The 26,125-nt window shown below is 35.5% G+C and overlaps 1 protein-coding gene across 2 annotated transcripts in view; it reads left to right on the forward strand.

The window, feature by feature from the left end:
• Nucleotides 1-25,829, forward strand: part of NALF1 (NALCN channel auxiliary factor 1) — a 675,986-nt gene extending 650,157 nt beyond the window's left edge. The window contains exons 3-4 of one of the 2 annotated variants that reach the window (XM_066237014.1): nt 22,395-22,440; nt 24,189-24,289. In XM_066237014.1, the coding sequence (XP_066093111.1) occupies nt 22,395-22,417 (23 nt within the window). In that variant the 3' untranslated portion in view covers nt 22,418-22,440; nt 24,189-24,289. Of the gene's footprint in view, nt 1-22,394; nt 22,441-24,188 lie in introns of both variants that reach the window. The other variant, XM_066237013.1, reaches the window with a different exon arrangement.
• Nucleotides 25,830-26,125: the final 296 nt, after the last annotated feature.

A 26,125-nucleotide genomic window follows, 5' to 3' on the forward strand; every position in this document is an offset into this window, starting at 1 on the left:
GTACCTCACTTACCCACGTGGAATACTGGGACTTACAAAAAAGCCTAAGAAGGCGCTAGAATGGCTCTGGATGCAACAGAGCGACGCCCCAGATGGTCAGAGCATCGCCCCCTGGTGGGCATACTGAGTGGATCCCGGTCGGGTGCATGCAGGAGTCTGTCTGACTGCCTCCCCGTTTCCAACTTCAGAAAATACAAAAAAAAAAAAAAGCCTAAGAAATGATGTGACATTTCACCTTATGTAATGTACATTTTAAACGGGTGTCCCAAACTGAGTGCTATGGGTTGAGTCATGGCCCCCATCCACCAATATATAAGTTGAAGTCCTAACCCTCAGTGTCTCAGAAGGTGTTTATTTGAAAATAAGGTCTTTAGAGAAGCAGTGAAGTTAAAATGAAATCATTAAGGTGGACGCTAATGCAATCCTGATTAATGTATGCATTAATTTGCTAGGCTGCCATACAACGTACCATGGATATGGTAGTATAAACAACGTAAGTTTACCATCTCACAGTGCTGGAAGACAGAAGCCCAAGAGCACAGTATTGGTGGAGTTCGTTTCTCTGGAGGCTTCTCTCCTGTGCATCCTTCTTGCCATGTATTCACATGGTCTTCCCTTTGTGTGTGTATTCTTGTAGCTACACGTCTGTCTGGATTTCCTCTTTCTATATGGACACCGATCAGATAGGATTAGAATCTACCCTAAAGGCCTCATTTTACCTTCCTTCCTCCTTTAAAGACCCTATATCCAAATATGGTCACATTTTTAAGTACTCTGAAGAAGTTAGGGCTTCACCATATCAATTTCAGGAAATGCAGTTCATCCCACAGCAGTGTACAAGGGGAACTCTGGGCACGCAGACATACACAGGAGGGAAGACAATGTGAAGAGACACTGGGAGAAGATGACTGTCTATAAACCAACCTTACCAACACTCTGATCTTGGCCTTCCAGCGTCTAGAATCATGAGATCATCCATTCCTGTTGTTTAAGCCACCCAGTCTGTTGGACTTTGTACAGCAGCTCTTAGCCATGCCTAGCACATTTGGAACAAAACAGATATATTCAATTTGTTTGTTTAAGCATTGAATAATGTCTGACTCTTATAGGAAGACAAATTTTTCATACTTCAAAACTTTTAGAGGATTAGAGGAGAGGAAGCAATAAAAAGGAATTATAAGAGCAATGAGAGAGCTCAGCCAAGAGGATTTAGAGGATAATAATTATGTGGAGAGAGTAATGATGAAGAGAGTATTAAGCAATACAGACCATTTTTAATTGTAAAATAAAATTATTTTTGTAAGTATCATGACTCTCCTTTTGAAAGACTGAGAACCACAATCAATTTTCAATGCTGTTGTATGTTCTGTGTCCAAGTTCCCACGGTTCGATAATTAGAGGATTTTAAACCTGAATTTGAAAACCCTTCAGTGAAAACTGCAATCAGTGAATTTTTATTTGGGAAAAATCTAACCACCCCCTTTACACTTTCTGCTCAATATTATGGTGAACTTAAAACTGCTCTAAAAAAATCAATTCTATTCAAAAAGGCATGTCAAAAATCAAACCAAATAAACTCTGTCTCTAGATAAATTGTCTTTTATTTGGGAATGTGTTTGTTCAAATCATGTTTAGCTTATTCTTGTGGTATTAGAAGGAAATACAGCCTAACAGTTTTATAATAACTTTTATGAAATTTGTGGATAGCTTTCAAATTCCACGTTTTAATCCTTGTTGAAAGAACAATTTCCTTCTTTGTTCATTTCTATTATTCTTTCCTCATAGAGATAATTTTTAAAAGCGTGGGGAAACTTTAATCAATAAAAACATCAAATTTATTAAATATCATGATCTCCATCAATTAGTACAAAAAAGAGGCAATTGTGAGCATAAAATTCAAGGAAACTATACACCTAAAGTCAGGGAGTTTTAGAGCTGAAAGGACTTAAGCCCACTCTGCTGGGTGGGCTTCATGCTGGCTCCCTGGACTACTGGGCCTGAACTATTAAGGAGATCTGAGATACTTTGGACTGGTTCATTGAGAATGGATATGATCATCACTTAAAAATGTTTGCAGGAATTAAGATGCAGGCAGGGGTTTTCTGACTCATATTTGTCCAACATGATAGCTTAACAATTACATCTAGTAGATAAAAAAGCTAAAGATTAGAGAAATTCAGTAACTTCCTTAAGTTCACATAAGGCCAGCGGTAGAAACCAACACATCTGACTTCCTGTCTAACATAGTTCACGGCTCTTCTGTACTCTTCACCAGAACTTTATTCTGTAACTGGAGTAGCTGATCTTCTCTTAATTGTGACTTTCTCATTACAAGCTTGACTCCAGAGGGTTGTTAACTCTTCCTGCCTTTATTATAAAATGTTCACTACACTACAGAGAAATGTCTAAGAATACAGATGGTGGAGGTATATAAAGTTGTGTGTTTTGTATTTTTTCCTCTAAGTATGTTCTCTTGCATTTTCACTTATTCAAAAAAAATTTGCTAAAGACCCTTTGTATTAGGTTTCTTTTGCTGCCTTAATTCATTACCACACATTTAGTGGTTTAAAACAACACAAGCGCATCATCTCACAGCTCTGTAGTAGGTCATAGGTTGAACATGGATCTCCCTAGGTGGAACTGAAGGTGCCCAGAAACTGTGCTCTTTTGGGAAGCTCCAGCAGATGATCTGGTTCTCAGTTATCTAGATTATTGACTGTGAATTCAATTCCTTGCTGTTGTAAGACTCTGTTTTCGTGCTGGCTGTCTACCAAGGAGATCCCCGCTTCTGGAAGCCAAATACATTTACTGACTTGTGGTTCGCTTCCTCCATGTTCAAAGTCAGCAATGGAGAAACAAGTTGTTTATTCATCACATCTCTCTTACTTAGGATTTGCTCTCCTTCTTCCCTTTTGAAGAGCTCGTGTGATTAGATTAGACTTATTTTCAAAGTCCTGGATTATTTTATTTTAATTTTGTCTAATAAGCAACCTTAATTCCATTGGCATCCTAAATTCCTGTTTTTCATGTTACAAGATATTCACCAGTTCTGGGGATGAGGCTGTGGACATCTTGGGGGGGGGCATATATAACACATCTGTTATATACTGGGGATTGTGCGGGTGGTGATAGACATGGGATTAATAGGCATGCTTCATAATCTAAGAAACACATGCTCATCTGCAGAAATAAATCATTTCTAGACTACAGGCATTGCATGTAAAGAATTAACAAGTATAGAGAAAAGAAGGAACAATTCATTATCTCCATAACTTTTCTGGGTTGTAAGTATGAATAGTATTGTTATTATCACAAATCTACAAAAGTCAAAATGGAATGCAGAGAAACGATCTTTACTCAGGTTTAAGCAGATTATTTCCCAAAGATAAAATTCATAATGATGATGTTATTCATAGCTTTCAAGCTACCCTATTATGTGTATGTGTCAAGATCATTATTATTATAACTATTCCCAGTGTTATTACTGGCTACTAATTGTGAGTGCTTAGTATGCACAAGATATTCAGCCAAGTGCTTAAGATACACCATTTCATGAAATCTTCATAACGTTTCTGTGCCGAAAGTATATGTGTTGGTCATGGCTCTTGCAGATGGTAGAAACCTAACTAAAACTGACTTAAGCAAAAAAGAATTTATTGACTCATAATTGAAATGTTCAGAGATATAATAGGGTGTATTATTCATTAGATTAGATAGATAGATAGATAGATAGATAGATAGATAGATAGATAGATGTGTTCACTTATGTAAATATATTGATATACAAAAATACATGGAAGATTAGAAATAGATGTGGATATCTCTCTCTAGTTCTAACTCCAGTTTTAGCTTTAGCTCCCTTTCTCCCTGTCTCAAGCTCTGTTTTTCTCTTTGTCAGTTGTTTTCAATGACAGCTAAAGATTTATAACCTGTCAGTTTAGAAACTGCAGCAGGAAGAGGTCACCTCATTCTCAATCATTTTTCTCAAGAGCTTTGCCTTAGAGAAGTGCAGTCTTGACTGAAGTCGCATGCCCACACTGGAGCAATCCTTGTAGTGGGGGGTGGAATGCCCTGGTCCGTAAGGTTAGTCAAGGGCCCTTCTGCCTGTAAGCGCCTAGATCAGCTCCACCTGCACTACATCCAGCAAGTGGGGGAGGACTGCTCCCCCAAATAAAATCTGGGTGCTCTTCCCAAAAGAGAGAGTAGATGTTTCCTAAACTAAACAACAGTTTCCCCCTACACTACATGTGCCTGTCATCAAGGAGCCCGAGGGAACCCAAGTGAGTTTCCCAGCAGGGCTCTGGCGGTAAGCGCCCAGGGAAAGCCCAGAGCAGCCTCATCTCAAACGCTTTGCTCCCTTTTCTGAGCCACCAAATATATTAAGGAAAAGATGCACTCCTTTGACAATTCAACCATTTTGGTCAAATATATTAAACACCCACAGCATCCTTTCTGAAAAGTGGTATATATTGTTATATTTATATGAGTAAATGTATGCTTAATCATTTAAAAATGTAACTATGTGCACATAAGCAAAAAGAAAATAAGAAAAACCATAATCTACTTCCAAGGGGAAAACATTTTATGCCATGTATAGTGCTTAAAATTATTAAATATGGTTCCATAGCACAATTTAATATTTTCATAATAATACAGTAGGCTTTTGATATTTATTACAAAAACTCAGAAGTTTCTAACAACATAGATTCTCCTCGTCAGTGTAATAAACCACTCATTTCTCACTCCTTTGTGGACACAGGGTATTATAGTGAGTATTTCTCCATGTTGTGAGTAAAATATTATGTATCATTATTTTTTCCCAAATATTTAAATACCAGTGTTGAAACTTTTACATTGGTCCTTTTTATTTTTCTTTGACATTGTCCCTTATTGTTTAATTCTTAATTTAATACATAAGTTTTTATTCCCTCCTTTTTTCCTTTCTCTTTCTCTGTCATCACCCATGCACATTTTTCCTTGTCCTATGTGTTTGTTCAGAGTAGGAAAGAGAATTGTAAAGAATGTTGTTTTATTAACATGGAGTAGAATGGTTGATATGATCAAACACCATAAATATCTAGTGGAGGGGACCCAAGGAGCCCAACTTCTGAACACATTGTTCTACACTGTATTGCTTCTGGGAGATGTAAGCTTCAAAAACTCATTTTTAGTATTCTTCATACATATATTCTCAGTTTAATAGGTCTTGGTAGCACATACACACGCGCACAGAGATACAGTAGATGTAATCAGGAAAAGACGGTAGATGTATAAACTATTGAAAGAATAACTATTTTTGTTCATATAAAGAACAGATATTCTAAGACTCTCAAATAAGAGCTGTAACTGAGTATCCAAAAAAGGGGGGAAAAGAAAAATTTCCCTATTATATTTTATATTTATTACTTTAAACTCATTCTTTGACTAATTAACAACCATTATCAGACTCCTTTGCATTATGTTGAAACTTGAGTCTTGTTTCTTTGATGGCAGATGTAAACCAATGACTCTAGAGAGCAACAGTCAGGAAGAAAAACATAGAAATAACTCAGGGTGCCTTTGGATGAAATGAATCATAATTATGCTACTCTATCTGGCCTTGTCACTAGGGGAATAAACTAAATATGCTGCTTCAGACATTCCCTTCAGCAGTGACATGACAGAATGTCACTCAGTGGAAAATATGTGTGACAATAAGACACAACTTTATTTTTAATGGAAGTATGCATTCTAATGAATAATATATTTTTCAAAAGGACCTACATTCCGTCCCTGAAAACCCTACCTACTTGCCATTGTTTACAATGTTTTTTCTAATTTATTTCTGTTATATTACTTTATTTTCTTTTGAATGTCTTACTTCAAATATTGAAACTCCTGGGAGTCAATGAAATTCAAATCTGACAAATAAATGTGGCTAATCATTCTAGTTAATATTCTTTTTGTTGAATTTCATATTGACTTTAAAATATTGAGACTGATTTTCTTATCAGGTCCACAAACTGTCTGAGAATATTTGCTTTTTATTAGAGCCGATGTATTGCCAACTTAAGTTTTGGCATTTGTTTTCAGTAAAAACATTTTGATTAAAATCACAACTGTTTTTGTTCCCATTTACTGTTTCAGAAACTGGTGCATCAAATTAGGAAAATGATTTTCCCTTACCTCATTGTAAAGAAAGCATTTTTCGAAGTCAGGGTCTATTTATGAGGTGTTTACATGGCTTGAAGCCATTAATGTGTATCTGTGTCGGCTTGAGTATACACAGACGCTAGGATAATTTTGTATGTATTCTGTGATTACACAGAAAGTCTGTTTTTCTCTTTAGAAAGAAAAGCAGGAAATGTTGTTCGTACTCTAAATACATTGATGGATCAAAGCATTAGCAAATCTGTCTTTTCAATTACAACTCATGGTTTGAGATACTGCAGCCACAGAATTATGTACATAGTTTCCTGTTTTCAAGGTTATTTCCTTTACAGACTCATAGTTACCAAGGGTTTCCTAATTTTAAAAAGGCTGGGGTATATACTAAACAATGACACTGATTTAGAATATGTGAGCTCCACCGAGTCATTTCACAGAGAAAAATTACCAAAAATATATAAATAAATAAATAAATAAATAAATAGAAATAAAACATAATTGATACTGTTCTTAACAGGGAACATACACTTTTCTTCTTGTGGCTTTTTGGGTAACAGTGCTGAACTAGCTATCGCTTAACAGGAACACACAGAAACATCCCATGAGAGAGAGCCAGTTTTTTCACATGTTCCCATAATGTAGATTCATATCACACACCTTAAAAAATTTCTGTGAATTCTTGAATGCACCTTGTGAAATTCCTTTAAACGTTCTTCCTGCCTGTGAAAGCGACTCAGCTGGAAAAATGGAACCATCTTGCAACAATACTTTGTTCATAGTGATGGAAGAGAAAGAGTTGACTGAGATTTTTTTTATTATTATTATTCCTTTCTCATGTCCCTGGTACTTGGTAGCTAATCAGAATAGAAAAGCGAAGCAAGACTTTCTGTCCCACCAGAACCCAGAGCCTTGAACCCTGCACTGTTTTGAAGTTCGGTGCAGATACAGATAACTGCACTCTAGTGCACTAATCTCTCCTCCAGTAATCCATATGGCTTTCCTTCATCCACCCTGTTAAGTTTTCTTGAAGGCAACCATCAAAGGATTAACTGATGGGTGGAAAATTAAATGATATATTTGGTGAACATGTATTTTCTTTGTCCATACTGTTTTCTTTTCTGGTCTCTTACAATAAATTTTTCATAATTAAAGGAAATCACTGTAAGTGTTTGGGGGAAAATAACAATGTGAAATATGGTATTTAACAACACATGTTAGGTTTCTGCTTAAACTGTATTTTTTTCTGGCTGCAGACAATCTTTATTCTAGTAAAATCCTGGAAAACTTTAGGATCCCTTGTTGAGGACATTTCTGCTTAGCTTCAAAATATTTCAATTTCCAATGTATTAATCAACTTATGGTTTTAATGAATGAGTCCATTATCTGTAGAATGTCTCTGCCATTTTAAAGTGGGCCTTTGATTTTAATTTCAATTAATATTATTTTCATTGTTTAGAGCAACCTATACTCTCTCTAATGTATAGTTTGTTCAGCTCTGACCGGCCTTTATGCAACCAGGTATGTGTATGGCCTGTTCTTGAAAGTCTGTATCACTTTTCTTTATGATATGTATACTTATTTTTTACTATTAAGTTACAGTGATTTGCTTTGTTATTGAACATATTCAATTTGTTGAAACATTCTCTTATAACTTGAGGTATTAGTGCCCACATTATTCCTTGGTTCTTTCCTCTTCATTAAATAAATATTTATGTTCTTTTTGAGACAAGCAGACTGCTAGGTGTTTAGAGTACCAAGATAAAGTGAATGAATGAGACTTACTCTCAACAATGTCGACTAGAAGAAAAATAATATGATGCTATTAATATTAATGAGATGTAAAAGTGATGCTAGACTTATTCATCTCATATATTTGCCCCTAGACTCCTAAACAATACTAATCCTTTTAAAATATATACCATAATTACTTCAAATTTACTTTTGCTTAAAAATAATACTCAATAAATATGTAGACATTCATAAGTATAATTCTTTTTTGCAGCTTGTCACTATGATTTAGAAAATTGTTCCTTGGGCATTTTTTTATTTGACCTCTAATTTTGTATTGTTTTACCAACTCAATTAAAAAAATAACCCTGGAAAATGAGCAAATTCTCTAGAGATCACTTCATTTATTAACTTTACCTTTTTTAAAAAAAAAATAGTGAACCCTATTCAGACACTAGTGATGATTTTGTATTTCTGTAAGTTATTTTTTAATAAATCTCATGTTATAGCATATGGAATCACTATTGTAGTAAATATAAAATGAAAAAATATTAAGGTTGAAACACTAATTTTTAAAATTACATTTTGAAAAATTAAGTATTTACATAGTTCTGGCAAGATAGCTCAGTTGGTTAGAGCATTGTCTTGATATGCCAAGGTTACAGGTTCAATCCCTGGTCAAGGCACATATAAGAATCAACCAATGAATGCATAAATAAGTAAAACAACAAGTTAATATCTTTCTCTCTCTTTCCCTCTCTCTTTAAAATCAATTTTAAAAAGAATTTACATGATAGAAAGTAACATTCTTGATAAGGAGGAAACTGTTGCATTTGAGTATGAGTGTGATTTCTGGTTCAAATTGGCCAGCTGAAGCCAAAATTTTACTTCCCACTTATCTCTAAGCCTTACTGAAGTGAAGCAAAAACCACAAAAATAAGATTGATTCATAGAAGTAATTGAAACCGAGAAAACGGGACATTTTTAAAACAGAGACTTAAAAAATTGTCTGAAAGAGAACAAAGAGGTGTGTCACTTTGGAATACTATCAGAATTTGGAAAGCCTTCAGAGCGGTCTCTAAAAAAGACCATAACAGAAGTGGGAACTGTTCTTTCAATAGGACCTGTTGATAATCCTAATTTGTTTATGAGGAATTACAGAGATCAGGAGAACAAAAACACCAGAAGCTCACTGATGGGTTAAAGTATTGGCAGATTTCTGAGCCAACTGGTCATCCATATTCCTGTATACATAGTGATGTTGTTTGCACACAAATACCAGGATCTACTTACTAAAGACATTAAATGAGCTATTGAGATGGATGTGAGGAAACCTTTTTAATGATGACTTTTGGGAGTCATAGGAAAAAAACTACAATTGTCTCCTTGATCTCCATTCATTCACTATAAGGAGAATTCTGCCCCCTGGACAAAGTTGCAATTGAAGGTGACAAGAGAATAAAATGTTCTGTTGAAGGACCAAGATCGACCAAATATAAACTTTATTAAAAAAAAAAACCCAAAAAGACAAAAAAATAAAACAAATGTGGAGGTAGAGGAAATGATTAATTATGAAAGCAATGCTTGAAGGAATTTCTTCAGAGAGGAAGAAAATCATGACTTCAAATTGAAAATGTCCAGCAAAAGAAGCTATAAAGAAACCACTTGTAGACATACTTCTTAAAATTACAGAGTACAACAGATATATGGAGTATTCAAAGAAGTTTCATAGAGGATAACAAACTTAATCCTTCAATGAAATGACAAGAATAACCCTGTGGTAGGCAGAATTTTTGCACCATGCTCTTTCTTGATATTATGTCTTTGAATATGCTACATTACATGGCAAAAAGGACTTTGCACACTGAATTAATATTGCTACTCAGTCTGACCGGTGGTGGGGAGGTAGATAGAGCATCGAACTGGGATGATGAGACCCCAGGTTTGAAACCCTGAGATCGCTGGCTGAGTACAGACTTGCCAGTTTGAGCATGGGATCATTGACATGATCCCATGGTCACTGGCTTGAGCCCAGAGATCACTGGTTTGAAGTCTTAGGATGCTGGCTTGAGCCCAAGGTCAATGGCTTAAGCAAGGGGTCACTGGATCTGCTGGAGCCTTCTGGAGAAGATACATATAAGAAAGCTATCAATGAGCAGCTAAAGTGACACAACTGTGAGTTACTGCTTCTCTGATCTCTCCCTTCTTCATCCTTTGCAAACAAACAAACAAACAAACAAACAAAAAAGAAGCTAATCAGTTTATTTTAAATTAGAAAGATTATCCTAAATTATCCAAGTCAACCCAATGTAATCCCAGAACACAGAATGATTGGCCAGAAAGATGAGTCAGAAAAGAGATGAAAGAAATAGAAGGCATGAGAAGAACTCAACCCACTGTTGCTAGATTTTAAAGTGGAGAAAAGGGCCATGAGCCACAGAATGCAAGTAGCCTCTAAAAACTAAGAATTTCCAGTCAACAGCCAGCAGGAAAACAGGGATCTTACTTCTACTGCTATATGAAACTGAATTCTGCTTTTCACTATCAGCTTTGATAGTCAAATCCAACACTATCATTTCAGCCTTAAGAAATCCAGAGTAGAGAAACAAGTCAAACCAAATCTGATCTATAGAGCTATTAGATAAAAAATGGGTGTCATTTTAACTCAGTAAGTCTATGACAATTTTTTTACAGCAGCTTTACAAAATGAATACAGATTTTTGTACTAAAAGTGGAATAAGGCTGTAACAAATGCCTAGAAAAGTGGAAGTGGCTGTGGAACCAGGCAGTGGAGGAAGAAGGGAACATTTGAGAAGCATGACAGAAAAAGCCAGATTGCCTTAAACAGAATGCTTGCAGCAATCGGTGCATTGGAGGCTGCAGTGAGGGCTCAGAAAGGAATAAAAAATGTGTTCATGGAAATGGAAATATGATCATTATTATGAGGAAGCTTAGCAGAGCTGTGTTCAGCATTTCAATGGAAAGCAGTGATTGTAGGTGACGAAGTTGGTGCTGTGAGCTGAGATTTCCCAGCAAAGTGTTTAAGGAGTGACCTAGTTTTGTTCTTGCTACTTATAGTAAAATTCAAAACAGAAAAAAAAAAAAAGAAAAACGAAAGAGAAATTTTGAGAGAACTGTGAAACAATAACAATTTGTGACTTGATGATTTGGAAACATTTCAGTCTACCAAGATAGCAAGAGATTTAAAACCTTGCAGTCAGGAAAGCACGCTCAGAGAAAACCAAACCAAATCCCTGAGGATGTGATTGTAGAACCATTCTAACACTCAGTTTAAAAAGTCAGAGTGTCACATTACACATAAGCCTTCTGAGAAAATTAAAGATCCCCTCAGCCATCTGAGCAGTAGCCAGAAATACAGAAAGAGATTATCTAAGAAAGATCTGTGGAGGAGTTTTCTTATCTAATAGAGTGAATATTTAGAGAGAATATAGATGAGATTCTCACAAAGTTATTGAGAATTCTTTACCAGCAAAATACTGCCTGCTTGGACTGGAACTGGCGGAGACTAGATGAAATAGAGAAGACTATTTGGACTCCCGAAATTTTCTGTCAGGAAACATGTTAATGAAACTACTCAGCTGAGCACATATACTACTGTTCATAAATAAAATAAAATAAATAAAATAAAATAATAAAATAAAATAAAATAATAAAATAAAAATAAAAATAAAATAAAATGAATAAATCAGAGGGCAAACTTTTGGGTCCAGAGAGTGGGACTGAGAACCACAGAGGACATTTCCCAGGCCTGGAAACCTAAGGGAGTTTGTGCAGCTGGATTTTAACATTGATTTACACCAGTGGTAGTCAACCTGGTCCCTACTGCCCACTAGTGGGCGTTCCAGCATTCATGGTGGGCAGTAGCGGAGCAACCAAAATATAAATAAAAAGATAGATTTAACTATAATAAGTTGTTTTATAAAGATTTATTCTGCCAAACAGCAAAAATTTGACATAAAGTACTTGGTAAGTAATTATTATTATATGCTTTAACTTGCTGTAACTCTGCTTTATAAATTTTATAAAGTAAAGTTATTTCCCTACTTTATAAATCACCATTACTGTGGAACCGGCGGGCTATTAGAAAATTTTACTACTAACAGAGATACAAAAGTGGGTGGTAGGTATAAAAAGGTTGACTACCCCTGATTTACACTCTTTTTTTTCTTCCGTTTTCTCCCTTTTTGAAGCAGAATGTATGTTGGGAGCAGGTAACTTGCTTTCTAGTTTCACAGATGGAAAGAAATCTTATTCCTGTATGGATTATGCCTAAAGTCATGTCCATATCTAATTTAGATTATTTAGATACTGACATTGGGGGATTTAAAACCGATGAGATTTAGAGGTGATTTCTGGACTTTGTGTTGATGCAGTATTGGGTGGAGAATTTAAGAACCTTAGATAGAGTGAATGTGTTTTGCATGTAACATGGATGTGAATCTTTGGGAGCCACAGAGTGGAATATGGTACACTGAATAATGTTTCTTTCAAATAACCTAATCCCCAGAACCTGTGAATGTATTACATAGTAAAAGGGCCTTTGCAGATATGATTAAATATAATTAAAGAGTATAGACCTTGAGATGTGGAGATTATCCTGAATTATGTGGGTGGGCCCAATCTAATTGTACAGCCCTGACAAACATAGAAGGCAAAAGGGTCAAGCCTGAACAGGTGGTGGAGCAGTGGATAGAGTGTCGAACTAGGACGTGGAGGACCCAGCTTCTAAACCCTGAGGTTGCCCGCTTGAGCACGGGCTCATTGGCTTGAACACAGGCTCACCAGCTTGAATGCGGGGTTGCTGGCTTGAGCGTGGGATTATGGTCACTGGCTTGAGTCCAAAGGTCACTAGCTTGAAGCCCAAGGTCGCTGACTTGAGCCCAAGGTTGCTGGCTTGAGCAAGGAGTCACTGGCTCTGCTGTAGCCTCCCAGGCAAGGCAATATGAGAACACTATGAATGAACAACTAAGGAGATGCAAGGAAAGATTGATGCTTCTCATCTCTCTCTCTTCTTGTCTGTCTGTCCCTATCTGTCTATCTGTCTCTCTCTCTGTCTGTCACCAAAACAAAAAAAGAGTCAGAGAGACACCATATAAGAGACAGGAAAGATATGACAGAAGGAAAGGTCAGAGAGATTGGAAGAATGAGAAAGATCTATGTGCTGGCTTTGAAGATGGGAAAAGGGGCCAATAGCCAAGAAGTGGGGACAAGCGAGCTCTAGAAGCTAAGAAAAACCTCAGCCAACAGCATGCAAGGAAATTGGAACCTCAGTCCCACACACATGGAGAACCAAATTCTGCCAACAGAGTGAATGAGCTTTAAAGTGAATTCTTCCTTATAAGCTCTAGAAAAAAACTCAACCCTGCCAACATCTTGATTTTGGACTTGTGAACACAGAGCAGAGAAACTGCTCAAGCTTTCTAACTTCTGACTTACAGAACTGTAATTAAATAATTGAGTATTATTTTAAGCTGCCAAATTTATGGTAATTTGTTATAATATCAATAAGAAACAAATATAATAAAAATTTTACATACAACATTGGACATTAAGATACAATAAATAATGTTACCAAACTTATCAGAAAAGAAAATGATTATGAATATAGATGCTATATTCACCAGGTAAAATATATATAGCACCAGGTAAAATATCGTTTAAAAAGAATTAAGTTTGTTAAAATTAAAAATGCATACTCACGAAAGTTTACCTTCCATATATCCCATCTGAAAAATTAAAGTTTACTGTGTTAGAACAAAAAAAAAATAACAGAAGAAAGATATAGAATCTCCTGTTGGTAGTATAGTAATAATAAGTCATAAGCTAATATCTATGCAACAAAAGCAATCTGTTCATATTACAACATTGAAATTGGTATGATTATAAAACCGGATGAGTCTGTGATATAAAGATGAAGGTATAATATTTTTCTTGATTACATGAAAAATAAAAGACAACTAGAACTTCAAAAATATGCAAGAGAATTGCAACTCAAATACAAACTTAAAATTTTCATAAATTTTATTAGTTGATTAAAGTATGAAAACTGGTAATCTATTTTGTCTAATACAGGGATGGGCAAACTGTACAGTTTTGAGTCTGAGAAACAGAATTTATTCTTGTATTGTTTTATTAATCATTGTATTATTTTCCATAAGAAAAACTATAAACTCACTTTTGCTTACCTTTTTATTTAAAATACTTTGAATATTGTAATTAAATGGAATTAAATTAATTCTAAGAATTTTTTTTACTTTCAATTTTCAAAATTAATGTATAAAACAAAAACACAGAAAAATGAAACTGCAGTTTTAGAATAAAGCTAGGACATGACAAAAGTCTCATTTACTAGACAGAGGCCAAATGTGGAAAAGAGGATTTATTGCAAACACCTGGGTGCAAGTTGACTGAATCCGATAAGGGAGTCAGCACCCAGCTAGGTGAGAGGGTTAGTTTTATACTCTGCTACCTCCTTCTGGCAGTTTCTGTTCATACTGATTACCAGATCTCCAGCCTGGGCTTGTAGTATTCTTCTGTCTCGATTCCTGCCTCCATTTTGGTCAACTGTTGCTCCTATTTGGTCAACTTAAAAGTTAAGTACAGTTCATCAGGTACTGACTGAGGAAGAGTTGGGAGGGTGCAGTTTTGATCCCTGAAGATACATTTTTCCTTAACAAAAGCAATTACTGGTCAAATTTGGGGGTTAATAGGGTAAGAGAGAATTATAGTGACATGAAATTCTTAGCTTTGAGAATAATTAACTATGATCTAAAATCACTGGAATAAGAAATAGATGCATGAACATACTGTTTAGTGTTACAAAGGTAATCACTCCCAACGTGAAAACATGCCAACAAAAAGCAAAAACAAAAGCCACCAAAGGGTCATATTAGATTATGGCCCTCATAATGACCTAAATTTAAGTCTCTATTTCCAAATAAGGTCACTTTCTATGGTACTAGTGTTGTCACTGGAAATAGGTTTCTTTCACCAAGTCACAAGAAAAGTGTTTTGGGACTCATGCATAAGAAGATGATAGGTAGTGGTCAGATTTTATTGGAGCAAAACTAAAGGACTGTCTTCAGGTACCTGGTGTTTCATTCTCGACCCCATGGCTGAGCTCTGTCCTACTGTAAAACAAGTTCAGTCTTATAAAAGCACAGACACTCATAAAATTAAATATAAAACTTAGTAAAATATACTGTTCTTGAAAGAAGGAAGACAGAGTTTGAGAGGTAGAACGGCATATATTTGAAAAAAGTTATTATTACAAGGGTAACTTTATCAGCATCCACTCTCAATAAAATTCAAGGACATGTAGACCATTTAAAACAAGGAGAGAAGAGTGAACAGATATTTAACTGAGAAGCAGGAAGGCATAACAGATTTAGAGTTAAAAAATAAAATATTGCAAGACAAGAAAGAATTGCAATTTTTATTCATGTACACTGTCAACCATAGTGGAATTGGAAAAGGCAAAGTGGAGAATATGCTTGAAGTTTAAGGTGGAGACTAAGAATATAAAAATAATGACAAGGGATGTGATAAATTGAAAACATAGAAAACATGAAACTGAAGAAAGAAGCAATCAAAGATGTACATAATAGGCGATGTCTTTCCCAAGTTTGAGGACACTCACTGTCAGATAAAAGTGGTCCTTCTCATTCAGGCAAAATTAAGGAAATTAGATCAAATTGCAAACATTCTGAAATTTTGAAAGTGGAAGAAATATCCTACACACTCCCAAGGGGAAAATATCACATTTGACCAGGAAGAAAACACTGAGCTCACAATTTTCCTCAAAGAGAAACATTTGCAGCTTTTTCTTTTATATGGGAATCTCTCTCTGGTGTAGCTCTTTGGAGAAGAAAAACAAGTTAATAGATTTGCCTCCCCAGAATGTCATTGGAACCCAACAATCCTGATCAAGAGAACAAAATGATGAAGCCATGTATGTCCATATACATGAAGAAGCAGCAGAGGGTGCCTGCCAGGGATGGGAGACGGTGTGCAGCAGGAAACATTAATATCAGTGTTTTATTGCTTCCCAGCGAAGAGCACACTCATTCTGATGGTCATGTTATTCCATAATTTTGTTCTTTATACTGCTCGGCATGCTCTCAGTCTTCTATTTCAGTAAATAGGCTTGAAGTTTTCTAATATATCTAATAAAAACAGGTAAAGACCTGTTTTTTATTTATATGTATAAATAACTTATTTCTAGTGAGTTTTTGTTCACTGCAACCAAATAATCATTGCATGAGACTGATGTAAAGTTATATTCAAATATTTTCAGTAACTTCTAGGATGGAAGATATAAAATGGTAATAATTTTACAATAAGTAATGTAAAACTGATTATAGCCCAAAGAGTTGTGGCATAAGAAGCTGAAGGAAGTACAATTTTAATTTCTTTATCAATAATCCTGATAATTAGCCTGACCTGTGGTGGCACAGTGGATAAAGCATTGACCTGGAAATGCTGAGGTCGCCGGTTCGAAACCCTGGGCTTTCCCGGTCAAGGCACATATGGGAGTTGATGCTTCCAGCTCCTCCCCCCTTCTCTCTCTCTGTCTCTCTCTCCTGTCTCTCTCTCTCCCTCTCTCTCTTCTCTCTAAAAATGAATAAAAAAAATAATCCTGATAATTAGATAAATATAGGTTCAAATGTGTGTGATTTTTAAAAAGATAAGTTCTAGTAGAATTAATAACAGCATGCATTTAACAAATTATTTAAAACTGCATTTAAATATGCTCATTCAGCATATGATAGAATACAAAGGGAATGATGAAACATTTTAAAATTATTTTATTTATTTATTTATTTATTTTATTTTTCTGAAGTTGGAAATGGGGAGGCAGTCAGACAGACTTCTGTATGCGCCCAACCGGGATCCACCCGGCACACCCACCAGGGGGTGATGCTCTGCCCATCTGGGGCATTGCTCTGTTGCAACCAGAGCCATTCTAGCGCCTGAGGCAGAGGCCATGAAGCTGTCGGCAGCGCCCGGGCCAATTTTGCTCCAGTGGAGCCTTGGCTGTGGGAGGGGAAGAGAGAGAGAGGAAGGAGAGGGGGAGGGGTGGAGAAGCAAATGGGTGCTTCTCCTGTGTGCTCTGGCCAGGAATTGAACCCAGGACTCCCGCACGCCAGGACGATGCTCTACCACTGAGCCAACCGGCCAGGGCCAACATTTTTAAATGTTTGAAAATATTATCAGATAAAAGGAAAACCAAGCACTACGGATCTGAAATAAATATAAATTGATTAAACTCTCATTTCAATCATTGTGAAACTCTTAGGTGTAGAACACAATAGAGAGAAAAGTGTAAAATGAAGAGGCAATAAAAATTAAAACAATGGACGATGATATAACAGACAAATATGCTAATATGTATAGAAATTACATCAATACCAAACAAAAATATATTCAAAACCACAACAGGAACAAAAATGACAACAAAACATCAGCAAAAGCAAAAACAGACAAAAAAACAAATACTTTTTAAGAACAAAGAGTGTCATATTTTCTTGATTAACAGTAAATGTTCAGTGAAAAATAAGTAGATTTATTAATTTCCTGAACCTACTGACATAACAGCCGAATATATAAAACAAAAATCATTAAAAACACTGGAGACGCATTTCTCAGTTAATGACATTCTTAATAAGCAAAATTATAGATATAGAGACTAAGTATTGTTAGCCAATGTTAACATTTGCAAATGTTGTATTATATATAATTTTATATTAAATAAAAAACTATTGGAGAAAAATCAACTTTTGAAAGGACATATTCTTGAACTTAATACAAATAAAATCTGAATTAGTGACAAAGTATTTTCTAAAGTGTCAAACAATTGAATTTAAAGAAAAATAAAACAATAAAACACTTTAAATCATTTAATTATAAAAAGAATATTAAGTACAATTGCGGAATATGTTAAATCAGTGTATACGGAAATAAGAGAACTGGCCAAACCTGTTCTCAGATAGAAATTTGAAGCAATAAATGTTCTACCTATTAAGGGGAAAATGAATTTAAATTAGTAATGTGTCATTCATTCAATATAGTTAGAAAAGAATAAAATTAAATTAAACAAAGATGGAAAAATTAATATAAATTTAAAAATCAATGTGTTAACAAGTAGTGCAAGTATCAAAATCTTAAAGAGCCGTATCTTCAATAATGCAAATAAAAGTGAAAAACAATCTTGCAATTCTTATCCAGGATAAAAAATAAAATAAAAATAGACTATTAACAAAGAGGATAATGATATAGAAAAATTAAGTTTTAAAATGAGACAATATTATGTACAACTCCACATTAATAAATGTAAAACTTTCAATAAAACAAGTTATTTTTAGAGAAATATGATTGCTTGAAATTGACACAAAATCACCTTTACAGATTAAAAGTCATGAGAGAAATTGTAAAATTATAAAAATTAATTTAAATAAATTATATCTAGGGAGTTTTACAAATTCCAATCAACTATTCTGTGTTTCTAAAATTCTGTAACTATATATATGTGATTATTAGTAAATATATATGTTTATAACCTAAAAACTATATATAATATATATGTTTCTAACATTCTGTAACTGTATATGTCTATATTAGTAAATATATATTTATAAATATAAAAACTATATATCTCTAAAATTCTGTGGATATATATCTTCAACTATACATATATAAATATATTTGCATATATTTCATGTATAATCTTTGTAACATATGCAAAATGGAAAATATCAAATTAAATTAAGCATAACAATGTAAAGTACAATTTCACATAAAATTGTATATTTGAAATCTATATATTACATGCACATAGTATGTGTGTATGTATATATATGTATATATTTGTATTAATTAAAAATGGGGGAAAAATTCCAACTTTTTTTTTTTCACCTTAAGAAATTTAGATTTGGAGTGAATTTTCTCCTTTTTACTTCACTGTTTTCTAAACTTTTGCATTCAAAAATTAAGTTAAAGTATATATATTACTAATTTAAATATTTCAAAAATTAGTCTCATGTATCTTTGGACTGAAGATGGTAAAAGGCAAATTGCTGAGATAATGAAGGATTATATTTAAATAGTATCATGTGTTTATTTTAACAATTTCCTGAGGATATTTGACTTTTATGTGTTTAACTAACATTTATAATGACCATGCTAGAAGAACTGTGTTGAGCAGTAAAAAACAAGGTGCTTCGGTGAATGAGTTAGACCAATTTGAAACAGAAAAAGAATTTTAATTAAATGTTTTTGAAATTTCTTTCTAATTTCTAATAAGAAAAATTAATATAATGTGAGATTTTACTATCTGCCAAGCAGTGTTCTAAACAGTTTATGTATATTATTTAATCTTTAGAAAAGCTCCATGAAGTTGGTACCATAAGATTGAACAAATATTGCTATGATTGTTATTATCCAATATCAAATAGCAGGTAATGATTCATATACTGTATTGAAAATAGAACATTTTGTAAGCAAAATACATCAGAACATTTTATTAACTGAAAATTTGCTTCTTTTCTAACCCTAATTGCTTGTATTTTTTTCTGCAATGGGATTAGGAAATTACTTATTTTCATTTGGAAATATGTTCTTATAGTTCCGTTGAATGAGGAAGAAGAGTTAGCCACTGTATGTAAGCTTCCCGAGGAAGCACATGTGTGTGCACATGGTTTACTGAAGGGGGCATTGGGAACTAGACTTATGAGTGAGTCAGGGAAGTAGGATTTGGCAGAGTCAAGTGGTCTGAGGCTAGTTGGCCCTGATTCAAGGCAGCTGCCCAGGGGCCAAGAAACTTTAGGTAGATATGCTCTCCTCATCTAATGGTGGTTTCCAGGGAGACAATGAGGCAGGTTCTACCTGCCACTAGCATTCCCAGATGAAGTGCAAAGGTCCGTGTCCTGGGGGACCTCTAGGTGATGCAGCCCCACCAGCTGTCACATACAGCAAGAAATGCTGAATTTACCAGGCTGTATGTCCTTGATTCTTCAAAAAATGTATGGAACCAGAGAAACAGACATCTGTCAGAGTTGAAGGCAAAGCAGAATGATGTACAGAAAAGAGCAGTAACATTTTCTAGGCAGACCCAACAGAAAATAAATTGTGCCTGACCTGTGGTGGCGCAGTGGATAAAGCATCGACCTGGAAATGCTGAGGTCGCCAGTTCAAAACCCTGGGCTTGCCTGGTCAAGGCACATATGGGAGTTGATGCTTCCAGCTCCTCCCCCCATTCTCTCTCTCTGTCTCTCCCTCTCCTCTCTAAAATGAATAAATAAATAAAAAAATTAAAAAAAAAGAAAATAAATTGTTTTGAGGCATAAATCCAAAAAGATAGAAGAATGGATAAAAAGTAACCAAATACCTCTTAGAAACTAGAAAGAAAATTGATGCATACTAGAGAAGTTGCTAAAGGCTAAAAACAGCAGAGAAGAAACCAAGAGTCAACCAGATTTAAGGACTGTAGATCTGTAAATTCCAAGATGCTCTTCAGACATAGCAACTGACAGCATAAAATGTTTGGAGGATGTGACAGAATAAGGAGGACTTGGTGGATGTCTCTCTAAAAAGCTGTTAAATTACCATAGGCTGTACCCCCTCTCGCCAACCTAGCAGTTTCCCCTTCTTCACTCCAGAGACAAAACTTTAAATATTTGTGGGTAGAGAACTATATTTTTAGAGATGACTGCAGAACATTGTTGTGCTGGGTGACACTGGGAGTAGTTAAGGTAGGGGGACCCGCACGGGGATTACATGGATGCAAACACACGGAAGGTTGACATGCCCCTCATCCCAGTGCCTCCTCCTAGCTAGCTCTCAGGAAAATTATCACCTTCCTGAACAGAAACTGGGTATATTTTGGCTAATCCAAACAACCTAAAGGAAACAATTTAAAAAATTTCTCCATCATAACAGTTGAGGCAGGTCATCCTACCATGTAGCTAATAGCTCACAATCCTTCTCAGGTGCCTTAATTTCAATGTTTTTAATATAGTCAGGCAGCCAAGAATGTGCAGGCTCCCCATGTAAAAATAAATAAACAAACAAACAAATAAAAGACAAACAGAAAAGGAAAAAGTGATTTGGAATAAACAGAGCCCATGCAGAGAGGAAATAAAACATGGCAAAAGAGCTGCAAGTATCTGACTGCAATAAAAGAATATATTGCAACTATGAAATGAGAGCACTTTAAAAAATAAACCCTAATGTTTAAAGTACATGAAAGGGCTCTTGGAAATTAAAATGTGGTAGAAAAAGAAAGAGGAAAAACTCAGTAAAATGATTACATGATAGAGCTCACCAAATCCTCTAGAAAACAGAACAAAGGAATAAAGTGATATGAATAGGAGAGTTAGAAAATTAAAGAACAGGTCTCAGAGGTCCAGCAACTAGATATGAGAATGAAACTCAAATACATTTGAAGGGTATGAATTTCTTAACTAGAATCACATACTCAGCCAAACAATCAAATATGCAGCAAAATGAACACATTTTTAGGCATACAGCACCTCAGAAATGTATTCCCATGAGCTTTTCCTTGTGAAGGTACCAAATGTCCTGTTTCACCAAAATAAGAAAGGAGGCATGGGATACAGAAGACAGGAAACCCACAAGAGAGAGGCCGCAAGCTTCCCCAAGAGGATGCTTCAGTAGGGTTTACAGGCTGGTAGCTATGCACCAGACATAAAAGCGACCAGTTCAGATGGTAAATGACTCCGGGAGAAATTTCTTTAGGAAGGTAAAACTGATTTTACACCCGACTCAATCAAAATAACTGGTAAAGTATTTGAGATAGACTTAGTAAGTATGTAATAAACTTGAAGATATTAGCTCTGGAAAAAAACAAAGTGGTTTAGGAATGGGAAACTAACCTTTACTACTTGGCTGAGTTAAGAAGTGTTTTTGCAATATCCTAATAAAGAAACGCTGAATATTGAACTCGTTATCAGGACGGAATGGGGGCAGAGTTATAGAGGGGATCATATGAATTGGAGGAAGCAGGGGAATGAATGTTTTATCCTCATATGCAAAATGAAAACTCCAAGGAAAGCACAAAGCAGGTTGTTTACAAAAATAAAGATGGACAAGGGAAATAGAAGGAATATTTATTTTGTCAGTCAAGAAGAAGAATACATATATGGACCTGAATAAACTGCCTTACCCTTTCTAAAATGATGTTATTCAGCCAGCAAGCTAGTGAACAAACTTAGAAGAGTTTCTAATTGGGTTCTCATTGTTAAACATTTTCTGACTATTAACATTCTAAAATGTGGATCTAAATGAACTTTAGATTTCTGTTCTTATGATCTTAAATGTAAACTTTCTTTTTTGTAGAATATAATTTTGGAAAACTTACTCTTCAATAAATGATCTGTCTACCAGTGAGTTATCTTATGTGATGAAAGAAAATATCATACAATAAAAATGTCACAGCTACAGACCTCATTAATTCAGTTTTTTTTCCATATTCTACCTAGGCGAAGGTGAAGTTTACCTTTGAGTGCCTAAGAAGAAATGAATATTGTAAGCATCATTATAAGGATATCTTGGTCAAACTGAAGATTGCAGTGTATAATATATTATTGAATAGATTCTTTATTATTAACTGAATATAGAGTTTATTCATGTAATAAATGCTCTTAAGTATCTGTTTTGTTCAAGTATTCTGCTACATATTGGGGACAAAAAGCTAAAATATATATAGTTCTTGCTTTTAAGTTGACAGATGAGTAAAGAAATTGGTAAGAAAGTGAGCAATTTTGATTAAAAAAAATAATAATAATTGCTCTATTGAAGTTTCACAAAATGAACTAGGAGCCCAGGTATGTGAATGTAAGATTCACACAAAGAATTTCCTGTGAGCTGAACTTGAAGGATCAATGATAATATGTGTATGAGTTGATGGAGAATATTCCAGGAAAGAAAAGCAACTTGGAGAGTGGTAGAGACGTGGGGGAAAGTAGCACGTGTTCTGAGAGGAGCCCATATAGTTCAGGATTGCTGGAGCAGTGAGCAGTGAGTCTGGAGAGCGAGGAAAAAATATCTTAGATTTTATTATTTAGGTAGAGTCATGAGACACTATCGATAGCTATTCCTATTAACGGTAACCAAAATTTTAAGTTTTATTTCTGTGCCAGGCACTGCAATGAGCACTTTACATGCAAAATCTTATTTAATCCTTCCAATTAGTCTATCCTTATTTTTCAATTTTTTAAGCTTGAGGGTAACATAATAAAATTGGGGTATAAACTTCATTCTAACGCTTTTGATAAAATGTCATGTGAGGAAAAAATGGCTTATCCAACTATAGAAAACATGATAGATGTATAATATAGCAAGAAACAAGGTTGAAAGATAATAGAAAACCAGTTTAAAATAAAACAAATTTTTAAAATAAAAACAATGTGTAATTTTAGAGGAAGAAGGGAAAAGAGAAGGGTGAAAAAGAAGAGGCTCTCCAGAAAGGGCTAGAAAAGAGAAAGAATAAGAGTAAAGGAGGGAGAAAGACATAGTCACTACAAGGCAATGCCAGAGGGAGGATGGGGCAGAAAGAGAGAAGACCAAAAATAGGAAGACCCCTCCTTTAGTGCTCCAGGCAAAAGATATTAGACACATTTATATATTTATCTCACTTAAGCCTCAAATGGTCACCTCAGGCAGTCATCAACAGAATGGCAAGTGGAAGAATAAGAGAAATATTTAGAAAATAAAAGAAAATGGCCACCCAGTGGATGTATAGATAATTATGTCCATTCTATATCCCTCCAAGACAGGGGGGAAAAGACATGTTGAGGTTTAGAAGAGGGAGTGATTAGGAAACATGGTTCTTATAGCTACAATATTTTGATTGGTTGGTTATTTCATTTTTTCATTTAGCATAACTAAGTGATGTTACTTTCTGCATTTCATGAATTAGTCACATTTCTGTTAAAGAAAATGGATGGTTGCTTGTCTTTGGTTGCCAAGTTGATCCAGGACCTCAGGTTCTGATTTTGACCTAATCACATCTTGTATTCTATGTTCATCACACCTCAGAACTTCCGTGGTATGACCACCAGGAATATATAAAGAACACAGTGAGGAACTTAAAAGTACTCGTTTGAAAGAGTGGCTGACTATCCAGACGGTCTTGACTTTCCTTTCCTTTACAAAATGTTGAGTGGCTTGTAAGATTTTGTGCCTCAGAACACTAAAGTAGCAACTTCACTCTGCTATGAGCTCCTTCCTACCGCTTTCTTTCCTTTTAACTGTGCCCTTTCTTCTTCCTGCAGGGCTCTACGAGACCTTTCTAACCAATGATGAACCAGAATGCTGTGATGTCAGGAGGCAAGAGCAATCAAAGAACCCATCCAAAGGGGCGGTGGAACACAGCGGTTCCTGTCACAGGACGTCACTCACAGTGTCATCAGCAACAAGACTGTGCAACAGCAGACTCAAACTGTGTGTTCTAGTACTGATTCTCTTACATACGGTTCTCACAGCCTCAGCAGCACAGAACACCACAGCGCTGAGCTTCGGAGGCATCCACACACTGGAAGAAAGCTCGACCAACGAGGAGTAACGGCGCAAGGACAAAGTGTCACCAGAGCAGCCGCTGGCCCACCGTGGCTGTTGCAACTGCTGTCCGATGTAACAGAGACTGGGTGCTTTTACCCTCCAACCACTTCTTGCAAGGCCTTTAGGATAACATTTAAAATGATGGGCCTGAATCCAAACAAGGACACGAACACGGCTTTTTATTGACTAAAAGGCTGTCAAGTGACTTCAATTTCTCACACCATTTTATACACTGTGTTTTAATGTTTGGAGGTTTTATTTGCTTTGGTTTTGGTTTTGGTTGATTTGTTTATTATTTTTTGCACTTGTTAATACAGGATTTATTTTGGGGGATGCTTTCTCAGAGGTAAACTAAGTCTTTTCACTGTCTCTCTCTATATATATTTCTAGTCATTGTGTGTGTTCATCAGATAGTTCTGTCTCTATGTCCTGTCAGTTTCTATTAGAGGAATGATTGCTATGACCTCGTGGTATAGCAAAAAAAAAAAACAACAAAAAAAATCATAAAAAAAAGACAAAAAATAACCAAAAAATAAAAAAAATTTCCTTACTGTCCCTCCTGCCTTGAGAACCAACGCCCTCCCCGGCCTCTCCCCCTTGGCCCTCTTCTGTCCCCTAAGCAGACAACATCGCTCGCTTCTGTCCGTGTGGCCACACGCTCCGGTGGGCCTCGGAGCCGCTGTTGCGTACACCCGCAACGAAACAGTCAAGGCGGTTCCTCTTTAACTGAACAAACGAGTGTTCCCCGTCATAGGTGGAATCAGACAGTTTAACACATTCTTTATGTTGAAAACAAAATAAAAGCAAAGAAAACTACCGTGAACTATGTTGCTCCAGCTCCCATTTCCTAAGGCCCCCTGTCCTTTCTCACCGGTCCGCTGGCTCTGAGGGGCAGCCTAGAAGCAAGATGAGAAAAGGCAGAAAGCCCTTCCGGAAAGGTGGGCTTTCAGTGTGATTCCAGTTCTGTGCGGTAACCTAGGAGCCCACTTTGGCCTTCGTAATGGGAACAAGGAGGCTGAGGACACAGATCTGGACTTCTTTTTCCTCCTTTATCTTGTGGAGGGGTCAGAAGAGATACTCAAACACCTGCGGCATACAGAATATACACAGTTTCACTCCAGTATTTCCCCAACATACGGTTTTCAATTATTCCAGGTATCAAATGTATGCAATTCTGCATTATCAAAAATGAAGAACTTTTCTAAAAAAAAAAAAATAGGTTAGCCATTTTCATTCAAGTGCAAAAACTATCACTCTAACATGCTCTAGATAGTTGAAAAAAAAGGAGAAATCTGATTGCTGTTTGTATTTTTTTCTTTTTGTGGGAACATTTCACCTGCTGAGTGTCTATGAATTTGCTTTATAAAAAATGGCTTTTATGAGTTTACAGTAGAATCAGTGGAAGGAAGAGTTAATAAGGGCTGTTTTTAAAAAAACAAACAAACAAAACAAATAATTAAAAAAATACACTTTACATTCCTTCCTATTCTCTAACTACACTCGGGAAGTGCACTTCAGATATGTTTGCTGTGTAGCTGGGAGACGAAGGAAAACCATAGAAAAGGTCCTCTTAGAGAACAAAATTTAGTTATTGACTTTATAGCTATAAAATTCCCCCAGGCATTTGTTTTTGTTCAAACAAACTTTAATC

Source organism: Saccopteryx bilineata, chromosome 6, assembly GCF_036850765.1.
Source record: "Saccopteryx bilineata isolate mSacBil1 chromosome 6, mSacBil1_pri_phased_curated, whole genome shotgun sequence".
Classification (NCBI taxonomy): domain Eukaryota; kingdom Metazoa; phylum Chordata; class Mammalia; order Chiroptera; family Emballonuridae; genus Saccopteryx; species Saccopteryx bilineata.